This window comes from Labrus bergylta, chromosome 11 (assembly GCF_963930695.1).
Source record: "Labrus bergylta chromosome 11, fLabBer1.1, whole genome shotgun sequence".
Taxonomy (NCBI): Eukaryota; Metazoa; Chordata; class Actinopteri; order Labriformes; family Labridae; genus Labrus; species Labrus bergylta.
Genome location: NC_089205.1, coordinates 29812555 through 29833304, shown reverse-complemented (window position 1 = coordinate 29833304; position 20750 = coordinate 29812555). Strand labels below are relative to the sequence as shown.

At 45.8% G+C, this 20750-nt stretch overlaps 1 protein-coding gene across 2 annotated transcripts in view; it reads left to right on the top strand.

Annotated features, from left to right (window-relative positions):
• il1rap (interleukin 1 receptor accessory protein) overlaps positions 1 to 16927 on the top strand; it is a 33741-nt gene extending 16814 nt beyond the window's left edge. Inside the window, exons 5-12 of one of the 2 annotated variants that reach the window (XM_065960286.1) lie at positions 2305 to 2527; positions 5421 to 5589; positions 5687 to 5758; positions 7662 to 7791; positions 8318 to 8466; positions 9027 to 9170; positions 10181 to 10324; positions 15133 to 16927. In XM_065960286.1, coding sequence (XP_065816358.1) covers positions 2305 to 2527; positions 5421 to 5589; positions 5687 to 5758; positions 7662 to 7791; positions 8318 to 8466; positions 9027 to 9170; positions 10181 to 10324; positions 15133 to 15986 — 1885 coding nt within the window. In that variant the 3' untranslated portion in view covers positions 15987 to 16927. Of the gene's footprint in view, positions 1 to 2304; positions 2528 to 5420; positions 5590 to 5686; positions 5759 to 7661; positions 7792 to 8317; positions 8467 to 9026; positions 9171 to 10180; positions 10325 to 12145; positions 14192 to 15132 lie in introns of those variants that run through there. The other variant, XM_065960287.1, reaches the window with a different exon arrangement.
• The last annotated feature ends 3823 nt before the right edge of the window (positions 16928 to 20750 follow it).

The window sequence follows — 20750 nt, the reverse complement described above, 5'->3', positions numbered from 1 at the left end:
ACAGACAAACAGACACAAAGACAAACAGACACACACACACACACACACACACACACACACAAAGACAAACAGACACACACACACACACACACACACACACACAGACAAACAGACATACATACACACACACACACACACACACACAGACAAACAGACACACACACACACACACACACACACACACACACACACACACACACACACAAAGACAAACAGACACACACACACACACACACACACACACAAAGACAAACAGACACACACACACACACACACACACACACACAAAGACAAACAGACACACACACACACACACACACACACACAAAGACAAACAGACACACACACACAAAGACAAACAGACACACACACACACACACACACACACACACACACACACACACACACACACACACACACAAAGACAAACAGACACACACACACACACACACACACACACAAAGACAAACAGACACACACACACAAAGACAAACAGACACACACACACAAAGACAAACAGACACACACACACACACACACAAAGACAAACAGACACACACACACACACACACACACACACACACACACACAAAGACAAACAGACACACACACACACACACACACACACACACACACTTCATGTGCTTCATGTAGCTCAGAGTCATTTATACACACACACACTCTGCAGGTAGACTCAGGAAAATATTTATTTTCTCATGAAACCATAAAAAACGTTGTAAAACGCGTCCCTTCCCGTGGATCAGGACGAGGGCCGGGAGTCACCGAGGTCCAGTGAAGAGAGAGTTTAAAGAAAACAGGAATATAATTATCAAAAATAACAAGAAGTTAAAAATCAAACATATGTACATCAGTTAAATAAAGGGAGAAGTGAATCCTCCTCCTCCTCCTCCTCCTCTTCATCACTCTCTGTATCTGCTGCTCGCTGCGTTTCGATCCTCCGTCCTCCAACACTTAATCAGACAAAGTGGCTCCAGAGCGCCTCAAAGATCTGCTGCGGCGCCGCTCACAGGATTACACAAATGGAGAGTCAGGAGCTCAGATCTGACCCGTCAGCTGGAGACGGTCCAGACCAGCATGTGACACCCGCCAACAGGATCAGAGATCACTTTAATCCCTGCAGGGTCCTGGTCTCTCTCAGACCGCCACACAATCACTTTCATTTACTCTCTAAATATGAGATGGAAAGCTTCAGCTGCTGTTAATAATAAGACACACAGACCCACTCCCACTGACTGTCTCACGGCTCTGCTGTGATCTTGATAATGGTGGACAAGTTCAGGCAGATCCCTCCCCCCCCCCCCCTCCCCGGTCTCTCTGACTTACATTAGTTCAGGAGGAGGCGGAGTCTGTGATCTGCATGTTTTCAGGTTATTCAGTGTAAACCGGGTTCAACTGGTGACTTCTGCTGTCTTCAAAGTATCCCTACAATGACCTCTACGACGACCTCTGGAAACATCCCAACAAATGATCAGATTTCCTGATCCACAGAGGAGAGGTCCAATCAGAGGTGTGATACACAGACTGGGAACTGGTCAGGAGTTAGGGTTAGTGGTTGGGTTATTCCACTGGGGACCAAAGTTTCACTAACCTGGTTTCTTCAGTCTGTTCTGGAGTTTCTTGTCACATGTTCCTCAAACAGGAAGTCGATGTCCCGGGTCTGAATGTGTAGGTGTGACCTCAGTGTGAAAGAGCTTTGAGGAGTCAGAAGACGAGAAAAGAAATATACAAGCTCAAGTCCATTTACTATTTAAACGTGGCCTAATATATTTTACACACACACACACACACACAGACACACACACACAGACACACACACACACACACACACACACACACACACACACACACACACACACACACAGGATGTGCTTCACAGTTTGAAGTCACAGGAGATGTAATCTGGGCTGCAGCCTGATGAAGATCACAACGTGGAGTTTTTCTTACCAATGCTGCAGACTGAGACCACACACACACACACACACACACACACACACACACACACACACACTCTAGTAGTTTATCTCCTAATCTAACTGCATGTTCACGGTCCGCTGGCTGTGTACTTTCTGCTGATGTGATGTACATTGTGTGGTCAGACACCACTTCCTGTTTCCTGTCTTTGGGACTGAGTCACCACTCTGCTGCGTGTTTACCCAGAACTACAATCATGGTTTTTAATGTTTCCACTTAAAGAAGTCTAACACTCAGTCCCCCCCCCCCCCACACGACCCTGCTCTTAAACTGCAGAATCCTAAACCGTCTTTTATTTTTTCTCCTCTGCAGCAACAAGACGTCCTGCAGTAAGATCGCCATGCGTCTCACCGTCCTGCAGCGTGAAGAGGTCGTCCGTGGCAACGCCTGCCGGCTTCCACTCGCTGGGGTGACGAGTCAGGCGGTCATCCCGCTGCAGGAGGGGAAGATGCTGCAGTGTCCCGACCTGCAGGAGGTCACCAAGATGACCGACAGCGAGCCGACCGTCAGCTGGTACCACGAGACCACGAGTTCGGTAACACGATCAGCCAACACTCAGACAGACTGATGACGCTGTGCAGAGTCAGACCGTCATGATGTCAATCCAAATGGGTCAAAAAGTCAACAAAAGACAGGCACTGGTGGTGCAGTGGTTAGTGCGCGCCCCATGTGTGGAGGCATTGCTCCTCCAGGCAGGCGGCCCCTTTCCTGCATGTCATTCCCCTCTCTCTCTCTCTCTGGTTTCTGACTCTATCCACTGTCCTCTCTCTCTCTCTCTGGTTTCAGACTCTATCCACTGTCCTCTCTCTCTCTCTGGTTTCTGACTCTATCCACTGTCCTCTCTCTCTCTCTGGTTTCAGACTCTATCCACTGTCCTCTCTCTCTCTGGTTTCAGACTCTATCCACTGTCCTCTCTCTCTCTCTCTGGTTTCTGACTCTATCCACTGTCCTCTCTCTCTCTGGTTTCTGACTCTATCCACTGTCCTCTCTCTCTCTGGTTTCTGACTCTATCCACTGTCCTCTCTCTCTCTCTGGTTTCAGACTCTATCCACTGTCCTCTCTCTCTCTCTCTGGTTTCTGACTCTATCCACTGTCCTCTCTCTCTCTGGTTTCAGACTCTATCCACTGTCCTCTCTCTCTCTGGTTTCTGACTCTATCCACTGTCCTCTCTCTCTCTGGTTTCTGACTCTATCCACTGTCCTCTCTCTCTCTCTGGTTTCAGACTCTATCCACTGTCCTCTCTCTCTAGTTTCAGACTCTATCCACTGTCCTCTCTCTCTCTCTCTGGTTTCTGACTCTATCCACTGTCCTCTCTCTCTCTCTCTCTGGTTTCTGACTCTATCCACTGTCCTCTCTCTCTCTCTCTGGTTTCTGACTCTATCCACTGTCCTCTCTCTCTCTGGTTTCTGACTCTATCCACTGTCCTCTCTCTCTCTGGTTTCTGACTCTATCCACTGTCCTCTCTCTCTCTGGTTTCTGACTCTATCCACTGTCCTCTCTCTCTCTCTGGTTTCAGACTCTATCCACTGTCCTCTCTCTCTCTCTCTGGTTTCTGACTCTATCCACTGTCCTCTCTCTCTCTGGTTTCTGACTCTATCCACTGTCCTCTCTCTCTCTCTGGTTTCTGACTCTATCCACTGTCCTCTCTCTCTCTCTGGTTTCTGACTCTATCCACTGTCCTCTCTCTCTCTCTGGTTTCAGACTCTATCCACTGTCCTCTCTCTCTCTCTGGTTTCTGACTCTATCAACTGTCCTCTCTCTCTCTCTGGTTTCTGACTCTATCCACTGTCCTCTCTCTCTCTCTGGTTTCTGACTCTATCCACTGTCCTCTCTCTCTCTCTGGTTTCTGACTCTATCAACTGTCCTCTCTCTCTCTCTGGTTTCTGACTCTATCAACTGTCCTCTCTCTCTCTCTGGTTTCAGACTCTATCCACTGTCCTCTCTCTCTCTCTGGTTTCTGACTCTATCCACTGTCCTCTCTCTCTCTCTGGTTTCAGACTCTATCCACTGTCCTCTCTCTCTCTGGTTTCAGACTCTATCCACTGTCCTCTCTCTCTCTGGTTTCTGACTCTATCCACTGTCCTCTCTCTCTGGTTTCTGACTCTATCCACTGTCCTCTCTCTCTCTGGTTTCTGACTCTATCCACTGTCCTCTCTCTCTCTCTGGTTTCTGACTCTATCCACTGTCCTCTCTCTCTCTCTGGTTTCTGACTCTATCCACTGTCCTCTCTCTCTCTCTGGTTTCTGACTCTATCCACTGTCCTCTCTCTCTCTGGTTTCAGACTCTATCCACTGTCCTCTCTCTCTCTGGTTTCAGACTCTATCCACTGTCCTCTCTCTCTCTCTCTGGTTTCTGACTCTATCCACTGTCCTCTCTCTCTCTCTCTGGTTTCTGACTCTATCCACTGTCCTCTCTCTCTCTCTCTGGTTTCTGACTCTATCCACTGTCCTCTCTCTCTCTCTGGTTTCTGACTCTATCCACTGTCCTCTCTCTCTCTCTCTGGTTTCAGACTCTATCCACTGTCCTCTCTCTCTCTCTGGTTTCAGACTCTATCCACTGTCCTCTCTCTCTCTCTCTGGTTTCAGACTCTATCCACTGTCCTCTCTCTCTCTCTCTGGTTTCTGACTCTATCCACTGTCCTCTCTCTCTCTCTCTGGTTTCTGACTCTATCCACTGTCCTCTCTCTCTCTCTGGTTTCAGACTCTATCCACTGTCCTCTCTCTCTCTCTCTGGTTTCAGACTCTATCCACTGTCCTCTCTCTCTCTCTGGTTTCAGACTCTATCCACTGTCCTCTCTCTCTCTCTGGTTTCAGACTCTATCCACTGTCCTCTCTCTCTCTCTGGTTTCTGACTCTATCCACTGTCCTCTCTCTCTCTGGTTTCTGACTCTATCCACTGTCCTCTCTCTGCATTAAAGGCACAAAAAACCCAAAAATAAATCTTAAAAAAAAGAAAAAAAAAAAGAACATATTTATATGTTCAATCAGATAAAGAGACAGGACAACAAAAATATAAATAAAGCACGGCGTACAGGGGACGAGTTCAGGCTGAGTCGTACAACTGATTTTGAAGTCGGTTAGAATCTCAGCCCGATCTTGCGTAATTAGTCTTCCATTGTACACTGAGGCACACCGGCTGACCACGGCCCAATCAGCTGCTCGGGACAGGTCAGAAGGTCTTCGGCCATGTTTGATATGTTAGTCATACCGCTGCACACACACACACACACACACACACACACACACACAGTGAGAGCAGAGCCACAAGCCCATTCCCTGACAGGACGACTCTCCTGCTCGTACCTCTAATTGAAAGGTTTTTTAATGAGTTGATTCATGCCTCTTTGTGTTTTTCTGTCCTTCAGTGATTCCTCTGTTAGCTTGTAAGATTATTAACCCACCCGTCTCTTCCTGTCGTCCGTGTGTCAGCGCTGTGACACGTATCCCTTCTGGAACACATACCGTCAGCAGAAAAGAACCGGCCTGCAGTTTCACATCATGATAATTCAGCACCAAGGTTTATACTACTGCACGGTCCAGTACCAGAGGAGGGGCAAGACCCTGAGCTTCAGCCGGAGCATTAACGTCACCGCAGTCTGTGAGACGGCCAACGCTAACACCTAACACCTGAAACATCTGTTACTGCTGCTGCTCACTGAAACCTTTAATACCAACTCTGTGCTCTATTCTCTCAGATCCGTCCAATGTGTCCAAGGTGCCCACCATCCTGCACCCATCCAAAGACCAGGTCTTCAGCGTCAAACAAGGTGGGTGGACAGGAGAAGCACAGCTGCATCTATCTCAGAGTGACGATACATAAGATACTAAACCAAACCTCACAATACTATACTATACCAAACAATTCCTAATGATGCCTCATTATACCTAACGATACAATACAACACCATAAGATACCGCCTAGTCTGACAGCGACATCTTTTGACGAGGAGGTCATTTTGATTACTGGAGTTTAAGTAAAATGAAGGACATCTTTAAAAAGTTTAAAGGTGACATATCCTCCTCTTCAGTTTAAATAAGTCTCAGAGTTCCTCAAAACATGTGTGTGAAGTTTCTTGTTCTAAATCCACTCTGATCCTGTGTTTGATCATGTCTATAAACCCCTCTATTTCAGCCCTGCTCAGAACAGGCTGTTTCTGTGTCTGTACCTTTAAATATGTAAATGAGCTGTGTCTGACCACGCCCCCTCTCTGGAAGGGCTTGGGTGTACTCTGTCTTTCTCTCTCCATGTCCTATTGTTTACGATGAGAAGGCAGACTCAGAGGGCAGAACAAACACCTAGCTGTGGGAGTGTCACCCACCTGGGGGAGGGGCTACTGCCCTTTGTGATGTCATGAAGGGAAAATCTCCAAACGGCCTGTTAGAGCACACATTTTCTGAAAAGTGGAGCAGGGAGAAGACGGAGAGGATGGACTTTTCTCATCATTGGGGGGTTTGTAGACTAGAGACACATGTTAGAGTTAGAGGAACATGGAGAAGAGGATTTTGAATATGTGACCTTTAATTTTTCAACGTAAGGGAGAATAGAACACCATCAGAACAGATCCGGATTCTTTGCTGGCACTGCGATGAGGCTGCAGACACATTGATCAGTGCAGATGACACTCAGAGGATGTTGAAGGATACGGTCGTCATGGTGATGGAGTGGGACAGCAGAACCGTTTCACTGCGGTAATGTGTTATTGATCAGAAACAATCGCCGATTTAGAAAAGACGTGGTCATGTTTATTCACTGTCACACGGCCAAGATGATGCTGTGAGGGGGGAAAAAAACAGGGACGGGTGGAAAATGTGTCAAATACAAAAGTAGAGATCATTCTGTTTATTGTCGAGTCTCAGACTCTTCCTCGGGTCAAATGCAGATTTAAAAACAAGGACAAAAGAAGAAAAGTTCTGCTGAGATCAAAACACTTCAACTTTCTTCTTTCTTTTTTAATTATCATCCCTTTAACTTTTATTTTAAATTAGAGCTGAATGCTTTCCTTTATTTGTTATTTTTAATTATTTGTGCTTTCAAACCTTTAAATTCCTCCTTTTGACCTCCGCCTGTGTCTCCCTTTTTAAAAACAAACTGTCCGTTGTTTTCCACTCCGGCTAACCTCGTGGCATTTACTCCACTCAAACAGTTCATAGTGTTTCCCATGAGGAGCACACGGCTCTGTTTGTTATTGATCTGTTTATTGACCTGATGTCCCCGCTGAGCGTTTAGAGAGCTCCTGATCCGTCATCACAGAGGCACTGAGTTCACTTCATGTAGGCCGCAGAGGATCTGTGGGATTTTTAAACCGCTGAGCTGATTCACTGCGTCGCCATGTGGGGAGAAAAATACGATACTATAATAATACACGATACGATCTCTGTTATTTAAATCTTCCAGAGTATTGAAAAGTACAGAAGCATTAAACGTGCAGTCAGTAGAAATGTTTGTAAACAACATTTACTGGCGGACAGGAAGTCCATCAAACGACTCCAAAGACAAAAAAAACAAAGAAATTATAAGTTTGTGTGAGTTTGTGAGTGTGTCTCATAAAATGAGATTACACTGAATCCTGCTAATGTTATAAATGTAAAGTGTTACTTGCTGATTGTTTAAACATGAAGTGAAAGATGTCTGATATTTAAACGCGATGTAAATATCGATCTTCCTGTCAGACACGGAGGTGCGTCTGGTGTGCAGAGGTCTGTTCCCGTACCTAGAGTCTGGATGGGACATCTGGTGGACAGTCGATGGGAAAACGCTGGATAAACTCCCGGACCATCAGAGATTCTCCAAAATCAACAGGTGTGAAAAAAAACTCTACCTTCTCTTTAAAGTCTCACGCAAATGACCTTTACTATCTGATCAGACATGAAGGAAACACAACAATGCAGCAGCCAGTATGTCCTCCTTCTACCTTTAGATTCTGCTCCTGAATGCTCTGGATTTGTTTGGACCAGAGAAGGTAGGCAGTTTTAAGGCGACCCCCCACACGGCCGTTTTGGACGCCCCTCGGTTTGCCAGATATGAGAGCAGTTATCAGGTCAAGGAGACAGCTCTCTAAAATGTTTAGAATTTAGACTGCAGTACCCATTTTAAACACTAGGGGTCAGAGTTACATACTGCTCCTTTAAAAGACAGAGTCAGCATGTTTCCCCTTCAAAATAAAATCCAGACTTCTCCTAAAGTGAAGCTGCTCCATTGTCCCTTCTGGGCCTCCATACATGTGTGGTGGTGACTGTGTCTGCAGAGACTCTGTCCTCTGACTGGAACAAGTTGTCAGTGTTCTACTGCTGAGTCTGTGTGATTTTTATTTTGTGTTTGTTCACAGTCAGGTGGATTACGACTACGGGGACCGGACGGAGGAGAGCGTTCTGGTGATCAAAGACTTCCAGTCTGAAGACCTGAACAGAGAGTTCAACTGCTCGGTGAGGAACGAGAAAGGCTTCAAGACCCGCAGAGCTCAGCTGGAGGAGGAGGGTGAGAAAACAACCTCACAGAGACTCTGATGTAGATCTGTCACACTCACAAAACTCCTGAATTTTATTGGGGGGAAGGTTGAAAAATGGAGAGAGGTTAGAACACAGGAAGGTTTACAGACCCATGCAGAGCTGGATAAACACTGAAGCTTCAGAGTCCACCACATGGTGACCTGAGTGAGCATCCACTCTAGAGAGGAGGGGGGGAGACAGCTCTCTATGATGTTTAGAATGTAGACTGCAGTACCCATTTTAAACACTAGGGGTCAGAGTTACATACTGCGCCTTTAATTTAGTCATAGAGGTAACAGGGATCGGACCCAAACCCAGACTAAAGCACAGAGCAGGTTGAGTTTAATGCTGTGTGTGTGTGTGTGTGTGTGTGTGTGTGTGTGTGTGTGTGTGTGTGTGTGTGTGTGTGTGTGTGTGTGTGTGTGTGTGTGTGTGTGTGTGTGTGTGTGTGTGTGTGTGTGTGTGTGTGTGTGTGTGTGTGTGTGTGTGTGTGTGTGTGTGTGTGTGTGTGTGTGTGTGTGTGTGTGTGTGTGTGTGTGTGTGTTGCAGTGTCGTTGCCGTCGGTGGAGCTGGGTTGCGGTCTCGGTGTCACCCTGGTCCTCATGCTGCTCCTCTTCGTGGTCTATCAGGTCTTCTGGCTCGAGCTGCTGCTGCTCTATCGCTCGTGGTTCGGCACTGATGAGCGGCACACAGGTGAGCGTCAGGTGACCCCTCAGGTCTGTCTTCTGTGTCTCTGACTGGACCTTCAGATTGGATCTAAATGAGAGTTTTTACTGTTTGCTGTTGTGCTGCCTGACTCGGCCTCTGACGCAGCTGTAAACAGGTTTACATAATGTTGCACCTTTTTCTATAATCACAAACTGTCCGCTGTAAAACTGCTGCTCTGTTGTTGCCAGGTAACAAAAAATCTGCCGTCTCACCTTCACAGCTTCACTTTTTTATAACCTGATACTAAATTCCTGCTCTTTAACGATGGTGTTTTTTGTCTGGCTGCGGGCGGAGCATTTAGATTATTAAACCTTGTATCTGTGGAACAGAGGAAAGTGTAACTTCTTCAGACAAGCTGCCAGATTTATTCAATCAACCCTCCAACATTCAGTGTGAACGTGTGGATGTGAGGAGAGCTTCTGCCAGCTGAAGCATTTTCACCAGAGGTTTTTATTTCAAAGCTTTAACTCTTAAAGACACGACCACACCGCCGCACCGCGCTCTGCATGCCAGTGAAACTTAAAAATGATCATAAAAATTTACTTATCACCCTTATTTTTAAAAAGGGCAATTTTGTAGTTTTAATACCTGGGTGAAATGTTAAATGTCGAGGTCAAACGAAAAATAAGACCAAAAAAAGTTTTGAAATCACTCCTGGAGATTTGTTCACCAACACACTCAAAGTTGTTGTTTTTGTCCCTGAGAGGCTCCGGTTGTTATTCCAAGTGTGTGACATCGTTACAGAGAGGAAGATGATTTATTTTAACCACAAACAGTTGTTACATCAAATTCAGCACAAAAACACAAACAGGATGAAGCTGCGGGTCACACGTCATGTCGACTGAGCGCCTTCCTGTGCTGCACATCGGATCAGATTGGGGGAGTTTCCATTTAGATGACGACGTGGAAACATAAAGTCGATATTAACTCTGTGTGTGTGTGTGCGCGCGCGTGTGTGTGTGTGTGTGTGTGTGTGTGTGTGTGTGTGTGTACAGATGATAAGGAGTATGACATCTACATCTCGTATGCGAGGAACAGCGAGGAGGAGCAGTTTGTTCTGTCCACTCTGAGGAACGTTCTGGAGAATGACCTCGGATACACCGTGTGTATCTTTGACAGAGACAGTCTGCCGGGAGGGAGTGAGTACACACCTTAACACACACCTGAACTACAGCCTAACACACACCTGAACTACAGCCTAACACACACCTGAACTACAGCCTAACACACACCTGAACTACAGCCTAACACACACCTTAACACACACCTGAACTACAGCCTAACACACACCTGAACTACAGCCTAACACACACCTGAACTACAGCCTAACACACACCTGAACTACAGCCTAACACACACCTGAACTACACCTTAACACACACCTGAACTACAGCCTAACACACACCTGAACTACAGCCTAACACACACCTGAACTACAGCCTAACACACACCTGAACTACAGCCTAACACACACCTGAACTACACCTTAACTCACACCTTAACACACACCTGAACTACAGCCTAACTCACACCTTAACACACACCTGAACTACAGCCTAACTCACACCTTAACACACACCTGAACTACAGCCTAACTCACACCTGAACAACAGCCTAACTCACACCTGAACTACAGCCTAACACACACCTGAACTACACCTTAACTCACACCTTAACACACACCTGAACTACACCTTAACTCACACCTTAACACACACCTGAACTACAGCCTAACTCACACCTTAACACACACCTGAACTACACCTTAACTCACACCTTAACACACACCTGAACTACAGCCTAACTCACACCTTAACACACACCTGAACTACAGCCTAACTCACACCTTAACACACACCTGAACTACAGCCTAACTCACACCTTAACTCACACCTTAACACACACCTGAACTACAGCCTAACACACACCTGAACTACACCTTAACACACACCTGAACTACAGCCTAACTCACACCTGAACTACAGCCTAACTCACACCTTAACACACACCTGAACTACAGCCTAACTCACACCTTAACACACACCTGAACTACAGCCTAACTCACACCTTAACTCACACCTTAACACACACCTGAACTACAGCCTAACTCACACCTTAACTCACACCTTAACACACACCTGAACTACAGCCTAACACACACCTGAACTACACCTTAACACACACCTGAACTACAGCCTAACTCACACCTGAACACACACCTGAACTACACCTTAACACACACCTGAACTACAGCCTAACACACACCTGAACACACACCTGAACTACACCTTAACACACACCTGAACTACAGCCTAACTCACACCTTAACACACACCTGAACTACAGCCTAACTCACACCTTAACTCACACCTTAACACACACCTGAACTACAGCCTAACACACACCTGAACTACACCTTAACACACACCTGAACTACAGCCTAACTCACACCTGAACACACACCTGAACTACAGCCTAACTCACACCTGAACTACAGCCTAACTCACACCTGAACTACAGCCTAACACACACCTGAACTACAGCCTAACACACACCTGAACTACACCTTAACACACACCTGAACTACAGCCTAACACACACCTGAACTACACCTTAACACACACCTGAACTACAGCCTAACACACACCTGAACTACACCTTAACACACACCTGAACTACACCTGAACTACACCTTAACACACACTCCTACTTCAGCACACTCGTCTCCTGCAGGTCAGGCTGCTGCTCTTCTCACTCGGCTAAATGAGTGTAACAGTTTCTACTCCATTTGCTCTTTGTCATAAACAAGCAGAGAAGAACATGACACACACTCAGAAACACACTCCATCCATCCTTTCATCCATCCTTTCATCCATCCTTTCATCCATCCTTTCATCCATCCTTTCATCCATCCTTTCATCCATCCTCCATTCTTCATTATCCCTCCTCTCTCTCTGCAGCCATCACAGATGAGACTCTGAGTTTCGTGGCTCGTAGCAGGCGCGTCCTGGTGGTCGTTAGCCCGGGCTATGCCTCTCAGGGATCCCAGGCTCTCCTGGAGTTGAAGGCCGGCATCGACGGCATGGCTCGGGGCGGGCACCTGCGGGTGATCCTGGTCCAGTACAAGCAGGTCCAGAGGCACGTCTGGGTTAGGGAGCTGAAGAGGGCCAGGATGGCGCTGGCGCTGGTCCAATGGCAGGGGGACAAGTCAAAGGAGCTGACGTCTCGTTTCTGGAAGAGGCTGAGGGTGGAGTTACCTGTGAGGAGGGTCGGCAGCAGGAAGGAGGGGGGGAGCAGTACGGAGGGGGTCCTGATGAGGATGCTCAGTCAGAACAGCACAAACACGCAGTCAGGACTCGTCACCAACACGGTCAAAGAGCCGCACAAAGTCCTCATCTCTGCAGCGTGACACCAGGTGTTTAGACGTGTTAGAGGAGGTCACATGACCTAGAGCCAGAGTAACAGGCGGGAAGCAGCTTCCTGTTCCTGTGAAGGGGCTGATGATGGCGCTGCATGGCATTAAGGAATTAAAAGATTTATATCCTCACAACCCTGAATATTTTCTAAATTTAATAAATAAATATCAAAACAGGACTGAAGTTGGAGGTTAGCTAAAAGCTACATGTTGTTAACCTTGTTTGTAGTCCAAGTGCTCACTGACAGAAGCATCTTATAATGTAAAGTTTTGACATATTTAAGAAATAACTGAACCACCAACTGTCTAACACAAGGTGGCATGGTTGCAAATCATTTCAATGAATCAGTGCTTGTTGTGTTCTAGCAACAAAAACAGGACGGAAAGGGTCTTTAGAACTTATCAGATCTTTTATTTTAATGCTTTGAAACTCCTTCAACTCGTACCTACCTTTGACTTAAGGACCAGGGAGTCTAAAAGATCTGAGCTGGGAGGAAATAAAGATGATCCAGTCAAGCAGGAGTTTAGAAACCAAAGTACTGAATGGACAAGTGGATGTTGAGCTTTTTGTCTGATTCAGCTGCCGCTCTCCAAAGAAGAACAAAAAAAAACATATCATTCATCTTTTCATGAACTCAGCTGCAGTCATGTTTGACTTCTCATTACCAGTATTTTAACCATAATCACCTTTCATCTGCACACAATCCGTTCATTTTCTCTGTGTGTAAGGTACTTCAGATCCCTCTCAGGAGTCCAGCTGCAGGATTTGGAGGAACTGTCTGGAGGAATAATTCTCAGAGCTCCTCAAAACATGTGTGTGAAGTTTCTTGTTCTAAATCCACTCTGATCCTGTATCTGATCATGTCTATAAACCCCTCTATTTCAGCCCTGCTCAGAACAGGCTGTTTCTGTGTCTGTACCTTTAAATATGTAAATGAGCAGTGTCTGACCACGCCCCCTCTCTGGAAGGGCTTGGGTGTACTCGGTCTTTCTCGCTCCATGTCCTATTGTTTACGGTGAGAAGGCAGACTCAGAGGGCAGAACAAACACCTAGCTGTGGGAGTGTCACCCACCTGGGGGAGGGGCTACTGGTGAAGTGGATTTTACATGATATGTGACCTTTAAAGAGTTTGGTATCTAATGATTACAAAAAAGTATTTGGAAAAATAAGTCAGTTGACCTTTAGGTGGCACTAAAAGTCACATCAAATGATCACTTAGATCATTGAGGTTCATCCACAGAGGAATATAAATGTCTGTTAGAGAAATAGAGTTTGATCATCTTTATAGAGGGAAATTTACAGTTTAATGTAAGAGCTTTTTAAAGCTCCACAGTTTAATGTCCTGATCAAAAAGTGTTTTCACAGATTTCAATTATCATCAATTGAAAATATTATTTTCCATGAGTTTCACAGTTCTTTTAACCTTTGTTATTTTTGTCATTGTTTCTGATTTTAAGCGATATTTTGCTATTATATATTTTTATACTTATCAGATGAACTGACTGTAAAATGCATCCTGTGCTTTGTCATGCTCTTAACTCTTTCAGAGTTTAGTTTATGTTCTAAATAAAGGATTCATTCATCAAAGTGTTTTCATCTCATGTCCTCCATTTGCACCAAAACACGTCATCTTCAAACATGCACATATAGCAAAAAGATTTGGTTATACATAATGCAAGAAGAATTATTCCATTCTCTACAGATATTTACCATGACATAATGCAGTCATACAAGCAGCTATTATTTTAACACAGAATCTTAGAGTGAGAGATTTCTATGATCACACCCGAGGTTTGTATCTTTAATGAAAACTGATTAAATAACAGAGAGAAATGTAGTTAATTGAAAGTAAAATGTAAGATCCGGCAAAAACACAATAACTGAAACTGTATCATATGTTTGACACAAACACACTGAATGATGGTCTAACTTTAGATTCTGCTCCTGAATGCTCTGGATTTCTTTGGACCAGAGAAGGTAGGAGCTTTTAAGACACGCCCCCACATGGCCGTTTTGGACGCCCCTCTGTTTGTCAGATATGAGAGCAGTTATCAGGTCAACAGGTGTTGCAGCGATGGAAGCGGTCAAGAGAAGTGGTTCAGATAGAAGTGATTGTACCCGACCTAAAAAGCCTCTGCATGTTTCTAATAAGCTCCACGAGCAGAAACGTGCTCAAACTAGGATCAATATTGGAGATGCTTTTGAAAAATGGAGAGAGGTTAGAACACAGAAAGGTTTACAGACCCATGCAGAGCTGGATAAACACTGAAGCTTCAGAGTCCACCACATGGTGACCTGAGTGAGAGGGGGGGGGGACAGCTCTCTATGATGTTTAGAATGTAGACTGCAGTACCCATTTTAACCACTAGGGGGTCAGAGTTACAAACTGCTCCTTTAAAAAAAAGAGATACCGACCCACCTATTCAAGGTGGTCTTTTTCACCCCTAGTTTGAAATGTGTTTCTTCTTTGTTGTGAGCCTATGAAAAGCTGAGGTCTTTGAGATTAATACTTCCTGTTCTTCCTCTGTCAGACCAATCAGAGGCCGTCATGCTCTCCATGCAGCGGAGCCGCCGCCTCCTTTTCGTCCTCAGTCCGGACTTCCTGGCAGAAAAGAGCTTCAGCCTGCTGGAGTGTCGTCTGGGTCTGTACCTCCAACACGGCCTCCAGGCCTCCATCGTCACCGTGGTGTTCCGCTCCGTCAGCAAGCTGCCCTGTGTGGAGGTGGCTCAGCTCCGGCACGCCGCCAACACCTCGGTCACATGGAGAGGGAGTCAGTCTGAAGCGCCGCGCTCACGCTTCTGGCTGAAGCTGAGGCTGGCGTTGCCCGTGCGGCCGCTCGCTCTGGGCCGGAGGATGATTGACAGCACGTCGTCTCACTCCGACCTCGCTGCTCTGGCGCTCCAGAGAGTCCACAGGATCCACAACCAGAACCAGAACCAGGAAGGCAGTGCCAATCAGAGCCGCAGAAACAGGCGACTGTCAGCCAATCAGAGCCGGAGATACAGGCAGGCCCCACCCACTAGGAGGGGAGGGATGAAGAGGTGGAACACATGCAGGGAGGACGGGTCACAGCACAGCGGGAGGTGCTCAGGGTGCAATGGGATCGTTGATCAGGTGGAGGACAGGGGGGCGGAGCTAACTGTGGAAACTGAAATGCTGCAGGTGTCACATGACAGGACTGACATCCAGTCAGATCCTGTTCCTGAAACAAACCCCACCCCACATCTTGACCCCGCCCAGGAACCTTCCCCAACACCTGACCCGACACCTGACCCTGACCTGGCTTCAGGCTCCGCCCCCTCACTCTGCCAACATAACGATGACATCATAAAACACAAGCAACAACAGCAGCTGCAGGTGATTGGTTCGGTTGAGGAACTATGATGTCATCAGGATCAGGGGCGGGACTCTTGTTACATTCAAGCAGCAACATAGCTCCGCCTTTATATTTGCCCCGCCCCTTTAACACTGACGCTCTGATGGACACATTTAACACAGACTTTGAGGAATGCTGCATTCAAGGTACAAGAAGAAAATCGTAAAACTAAGTCTTGAAATAATCAAACTATTCACTGACGTCTTCCAACAGTGATTCAGTGATTTTTGGTCTCTTTTTTTAAAGATGAATTCTTCCAGAACAATCGTCCTCCTGATGGTTCTTCTTCTCTCAGACTCTTAACCGACCTGCACCTTAACAACATGAAGTTTGTCCTGAAGGGGCTGCCGTAATATTTACCCGAGGTGTCCATGGAGCTCACATGCTGTAGATGTGTTAGTGAGGTGTTCACCTGTGGACACAAAGTGAACAACTGAGAGGAGGGAAATCAAATCAATAATAATAAATGCCTTATTTTATATTCCTGCCTCTTCAACAGAGTGACGACCATGACTGTTCAAACGGATCTCTGATGTGTCTGCTTTGTTTTCTGATGCTAAATGTTTCAGATAAGGACTCACATTCATCTTTTTATGTTCATATTTTACACTCATGACGTAGAGATCTCCTTCAGGAAGACCTCATTCTAAACCCAAGATGGTCGCCGTTGAAGACGTTTTCAACATGGGGAGCAAACTATATTTACTTCATGTTAAGATACTTTTTATTAATTGAAGTATTGCACATTCACTTTTTACTCGTCTCCAGGTGAATCTGTTTTTGATCCCAGTGAACGTAAAGAGACTTACCTGAGCCTACATCCCTCTCATTCATCTTCTGTGTTTATTTCTTATTCCTGATGATGTGAAACGATTGCATGCTGTCTGCGCTGCACTCACACATTCAGCTGGAAGATATTTGATAAATAAAGTTTGTATTTTTAAGTGTTCATGTCTCACCAGCGTCACTCTCTCTCTCTCTCTCTCTGATCTTTAGGGACGCTTTCCAGGAGAAGACTTTATTTTGAGTTCTACAAACGCCTCATCTCTTAAATCTCTGTCGATAATAAGATCATAAAATAATAAATAAGATCATCATGTTGGAGCTTTCCAGTGCAGATAGTAAAATAGCTCTGTGGTGCAGGAGGGGTTAAAAAAAAGAGAGAGATGTATTTATTTCAAATCCCGACTCCAGGCGTTGATTTCAGGTGTGAACAATCAGGTATGCTGTTTGTCAACCAGAAAGGCAGGCGACTGTAGGGGGGCCCCAGGCCAGTAGGGGGCCCCCAAGGGCTGATCAACTTTCAACCACAGCAGTGGCTCAAAATATGCAAAGTTTGAAATGACAGGAAACCTCCCTAAAAGGGCCCCATCTTACAGCACTCACTCAGAATAGTAAATGACTGAATGATGCTCGTCCAGCGTCCCGGAGGTTTGAACGGGATGAGACTCTGCAGGTTTAAAGAAATCCGTTAATCATACAGTTATTGTCCCTCTAACAGAAACCGCTGAAACCAAAGCGTTTCTTCTCTGCTCGATCGGGTTTCAGTCCCGAAGCTGGAGCTGAAATCTGACGCTAATCCGGACTCTCCTCTTGCTGACTGGCACGCTCCCTGAAGAATTCTCCTCTTGATTATCGCAGTTTCTCTGTATTATTGTAATGAGTCATTTAAAAACGTCCTCTCCGCCGTTGTCTGAGCTCGTCTGCTGGACCGACCTCCGGTCCTCGGAGGGATCAGCTCAGCTTCGATGTTCAGAGATGAACAAAGATGATGATCTCTGAAGACAGATTTGAGGAATGTGCATGTTGATTATTCATGAAAACAGAAATCAAGATGCACTTTGGGTCCTCAGTGACAAACGAAGAAGAACAACAAAAGAAAAGAGCATAAAAACAGACACTTAGGGGAACCTGGAACAGAATCTAAAGGAAACTTAAAACAATGTTATAGATTTCCTTAAAACTGACACGATAGTTAAGCTACAAACAGATGCTTAAGGGTATCTGAAAACATGTTCTTATGGGTAGACACTTTGTACCTTAAAGAGACACTCATTGATCGTCTGTGCGTACAGTCAGCGCTGTGGGTTGACTCTGTCGGACATTACTTTCTGTGTGTGGATGCTAGTGTTGTAGTCAAGACCAGACTAACTGAGACCAAGACATATCTGAGACCAGAGTGCTCCGAAACCAAGACCAAGACCTAGACCAAGTAATTTAGGCATCCAGACCGAGTCAAGACTTAGAACGAGGCAGGGCGGGACCTTGACCAAGGTTTAGAATGACCGATCAGTGGTGGTCTTGACCGGTCTTGATTTGAAATCTGGAGTCTGAGACCGAGATAAGGCCGAGTAAAAATGCTTTATATTCCGAGGTGAGACCTTCAAAAAGGGTTTTGAGACTGGTCTTGGTCGAGTACTGAGACACTAGTGAATGCAGCAACAAAAGATCAATGAGAGTTTACAGTATTAGTTCTTGAACATGTTTTGTTTTCCCAGAGTTTAAAAGTTTCATAAAGAATTCATTAAAAATGTTGAAAGTTGATTCACTTAAAACCTGAAGTTAAAAAACTAAAACTGTGATTTAAAGTATTTAGGAATATCTCACTGCTGGATGTTGTGATTTCTCATTTTCCTCTCATATCAAATTTTCTTAATTTTGTTTAAATTTGAGAAAAACATTATTTAAAAAAAGTGAATCTTAAAAAAAGGTTGGACTGTGATCAGCGCTGAGGGTGGCAGGTGTGAGGTGTGTAGGGCTTATTTTCTTCTTCAGGGGATCAAATAACGGCAGTCGCGTGTTCTAAGCGTGTGTGGAATGTAAGTCGACTAACAGCACACACACACACACACACACACACACACATACACACACACACACACACACACACACACACACACACACACACACACACCTGACACAATACCACACAATACCTCAGTACTGGCACGGCGCCATAAACACAGTCACTCCTGTACAAACAAACCTGAGAGCTAATGTGACACTGGCAGTGTGCCTCAGTGTGCTCTAACAATAGACACACACACACACACACACACACACACACACACACACACACACACACACAGACACACACACAGGTATGATCTAACTAGCTAACGGTTATAATTAATAACCAGTCTAACCAGTCCACACAGAGAACAGCAGACTGGATTTCACACAAACATCTGAGCTGTTAAATCTGATATCAGCTCGTACATTCTCCACGTCGACGGCTCGAACGTGAAGTCGGTTTATCAAAGACGTTAGCTGCTAGCTAATCCCAAAGCTAATATTTAAAGAAGATGGTGGTCATGAAGCCCGTTTTATTAAGGAGTTTTCTGCAAGTGTGAAAGCGCAAAAAATCAGGCTACACACTGGACAATGTCAGGCTGCTCCTGTTGAAAAACCAACATGTAGAAGATAAAGCGTCAGGCCGATGAGTGGAGGCCGCGTCTCGTTTGGCAGCGGTCCTCGCTGTGTGGATGAGATGACGGATGTCTCGGTGTCGGGCGGAGCTGCAGCCGCATTAATAAATGCTGATGAGTCTGTTTTTCTGCTTTAATCGACGGAGCACGATGAGCGCGGACAGGCGGAGACAGACGGGAGGAGGCCGTAAAGGTCAGAGCGACGACCATGTTTAACATCATATAACTCCAGCTGCTGCCTCCGCTAATGAAGCACCGCCAGCTTTAATAGCCAATCAAACGAGTCGGAGAGCCAGGTGGCAGAAAAGCAATGCAGCTCTATTTTCATCTCTTTTTTTAAGTTGTGGATATGAAATACAGACGAGCAGCTGCTGGAAGTATCAGCTCATCTTTATCTTCATGTGTAAACACAAGTGTGAATAAAGAAATGGAACCAAAGAAAAGGTCAGTGACGTCCCCCGTCTGTCCCTGCAGGGGGCGCTGGAGTCCCATCGATGGCGTCCCCCGTCTGTTCCTGCAGGGGGCGCTGGAGTCTCATCAATGGCGTCCCCCGTCTGTTCCTGCAGGGGGCGCTGGAGTCTCATCAATGGCGTCCCCCGTCTGTCCCTGCAGGGGGCGCTGGAGTCCCATCGATGGCGGTCTCCATGCTGGAAATGCTGTCTCAGTCTAACTTTGAGTCAACCTAACGACAGGCTGAGAGCTGGAGCTGAGGCGGGGTTTAAACCTCCTGACAAACCGTTACACCGCGCCCACCTGTCAATCAGGTCAGCTACACGCCTTATTGTGAATAACTCTTATCCTTCATCAAATCAAAACTGATGAGTCATCAAAACATTCACCCCCCGTACAGTGTGTGTCCATCCAGACATGAGCTAATCACACCTATTTGGTTTTTTGAACCAGCCGTTTATCTTCTGCATCGGCTTCATGTTTCAAGACCGGAGGTTGCCGCTCGTTCAGACAACGTGTCCACCTAGCAGTTTGTTTTTCTGCAGCCGCTCCGAGCGCTCAAGTTGAACGTCGTCTAACTTTTCAGAAAGGCGCTGTTGACGTTACCGGCGCTCTTTTCCAAATGTCTGATACTCCTCTAGTTGTTGCCTGTGGATCGAGTTAGAGTTAGGCTACCAAAAGGACTAAGGCTGGTTTCAACTGCAACTGTGCTCAAACCAGGAAGTGGACCGCTATATGACCTCTGTGTGTGTGTGTGTGTGTGTGTGAGGTACTCATTGGGTTAATTTTTGAGCAGCAGTTAGTACGTTGGTATGCGGTTACTCATCATCACACAGATCTCCATGAAGACTCTGTAACCATTAAGTGATTTTAATGATCTAAAGAATCAAAAGG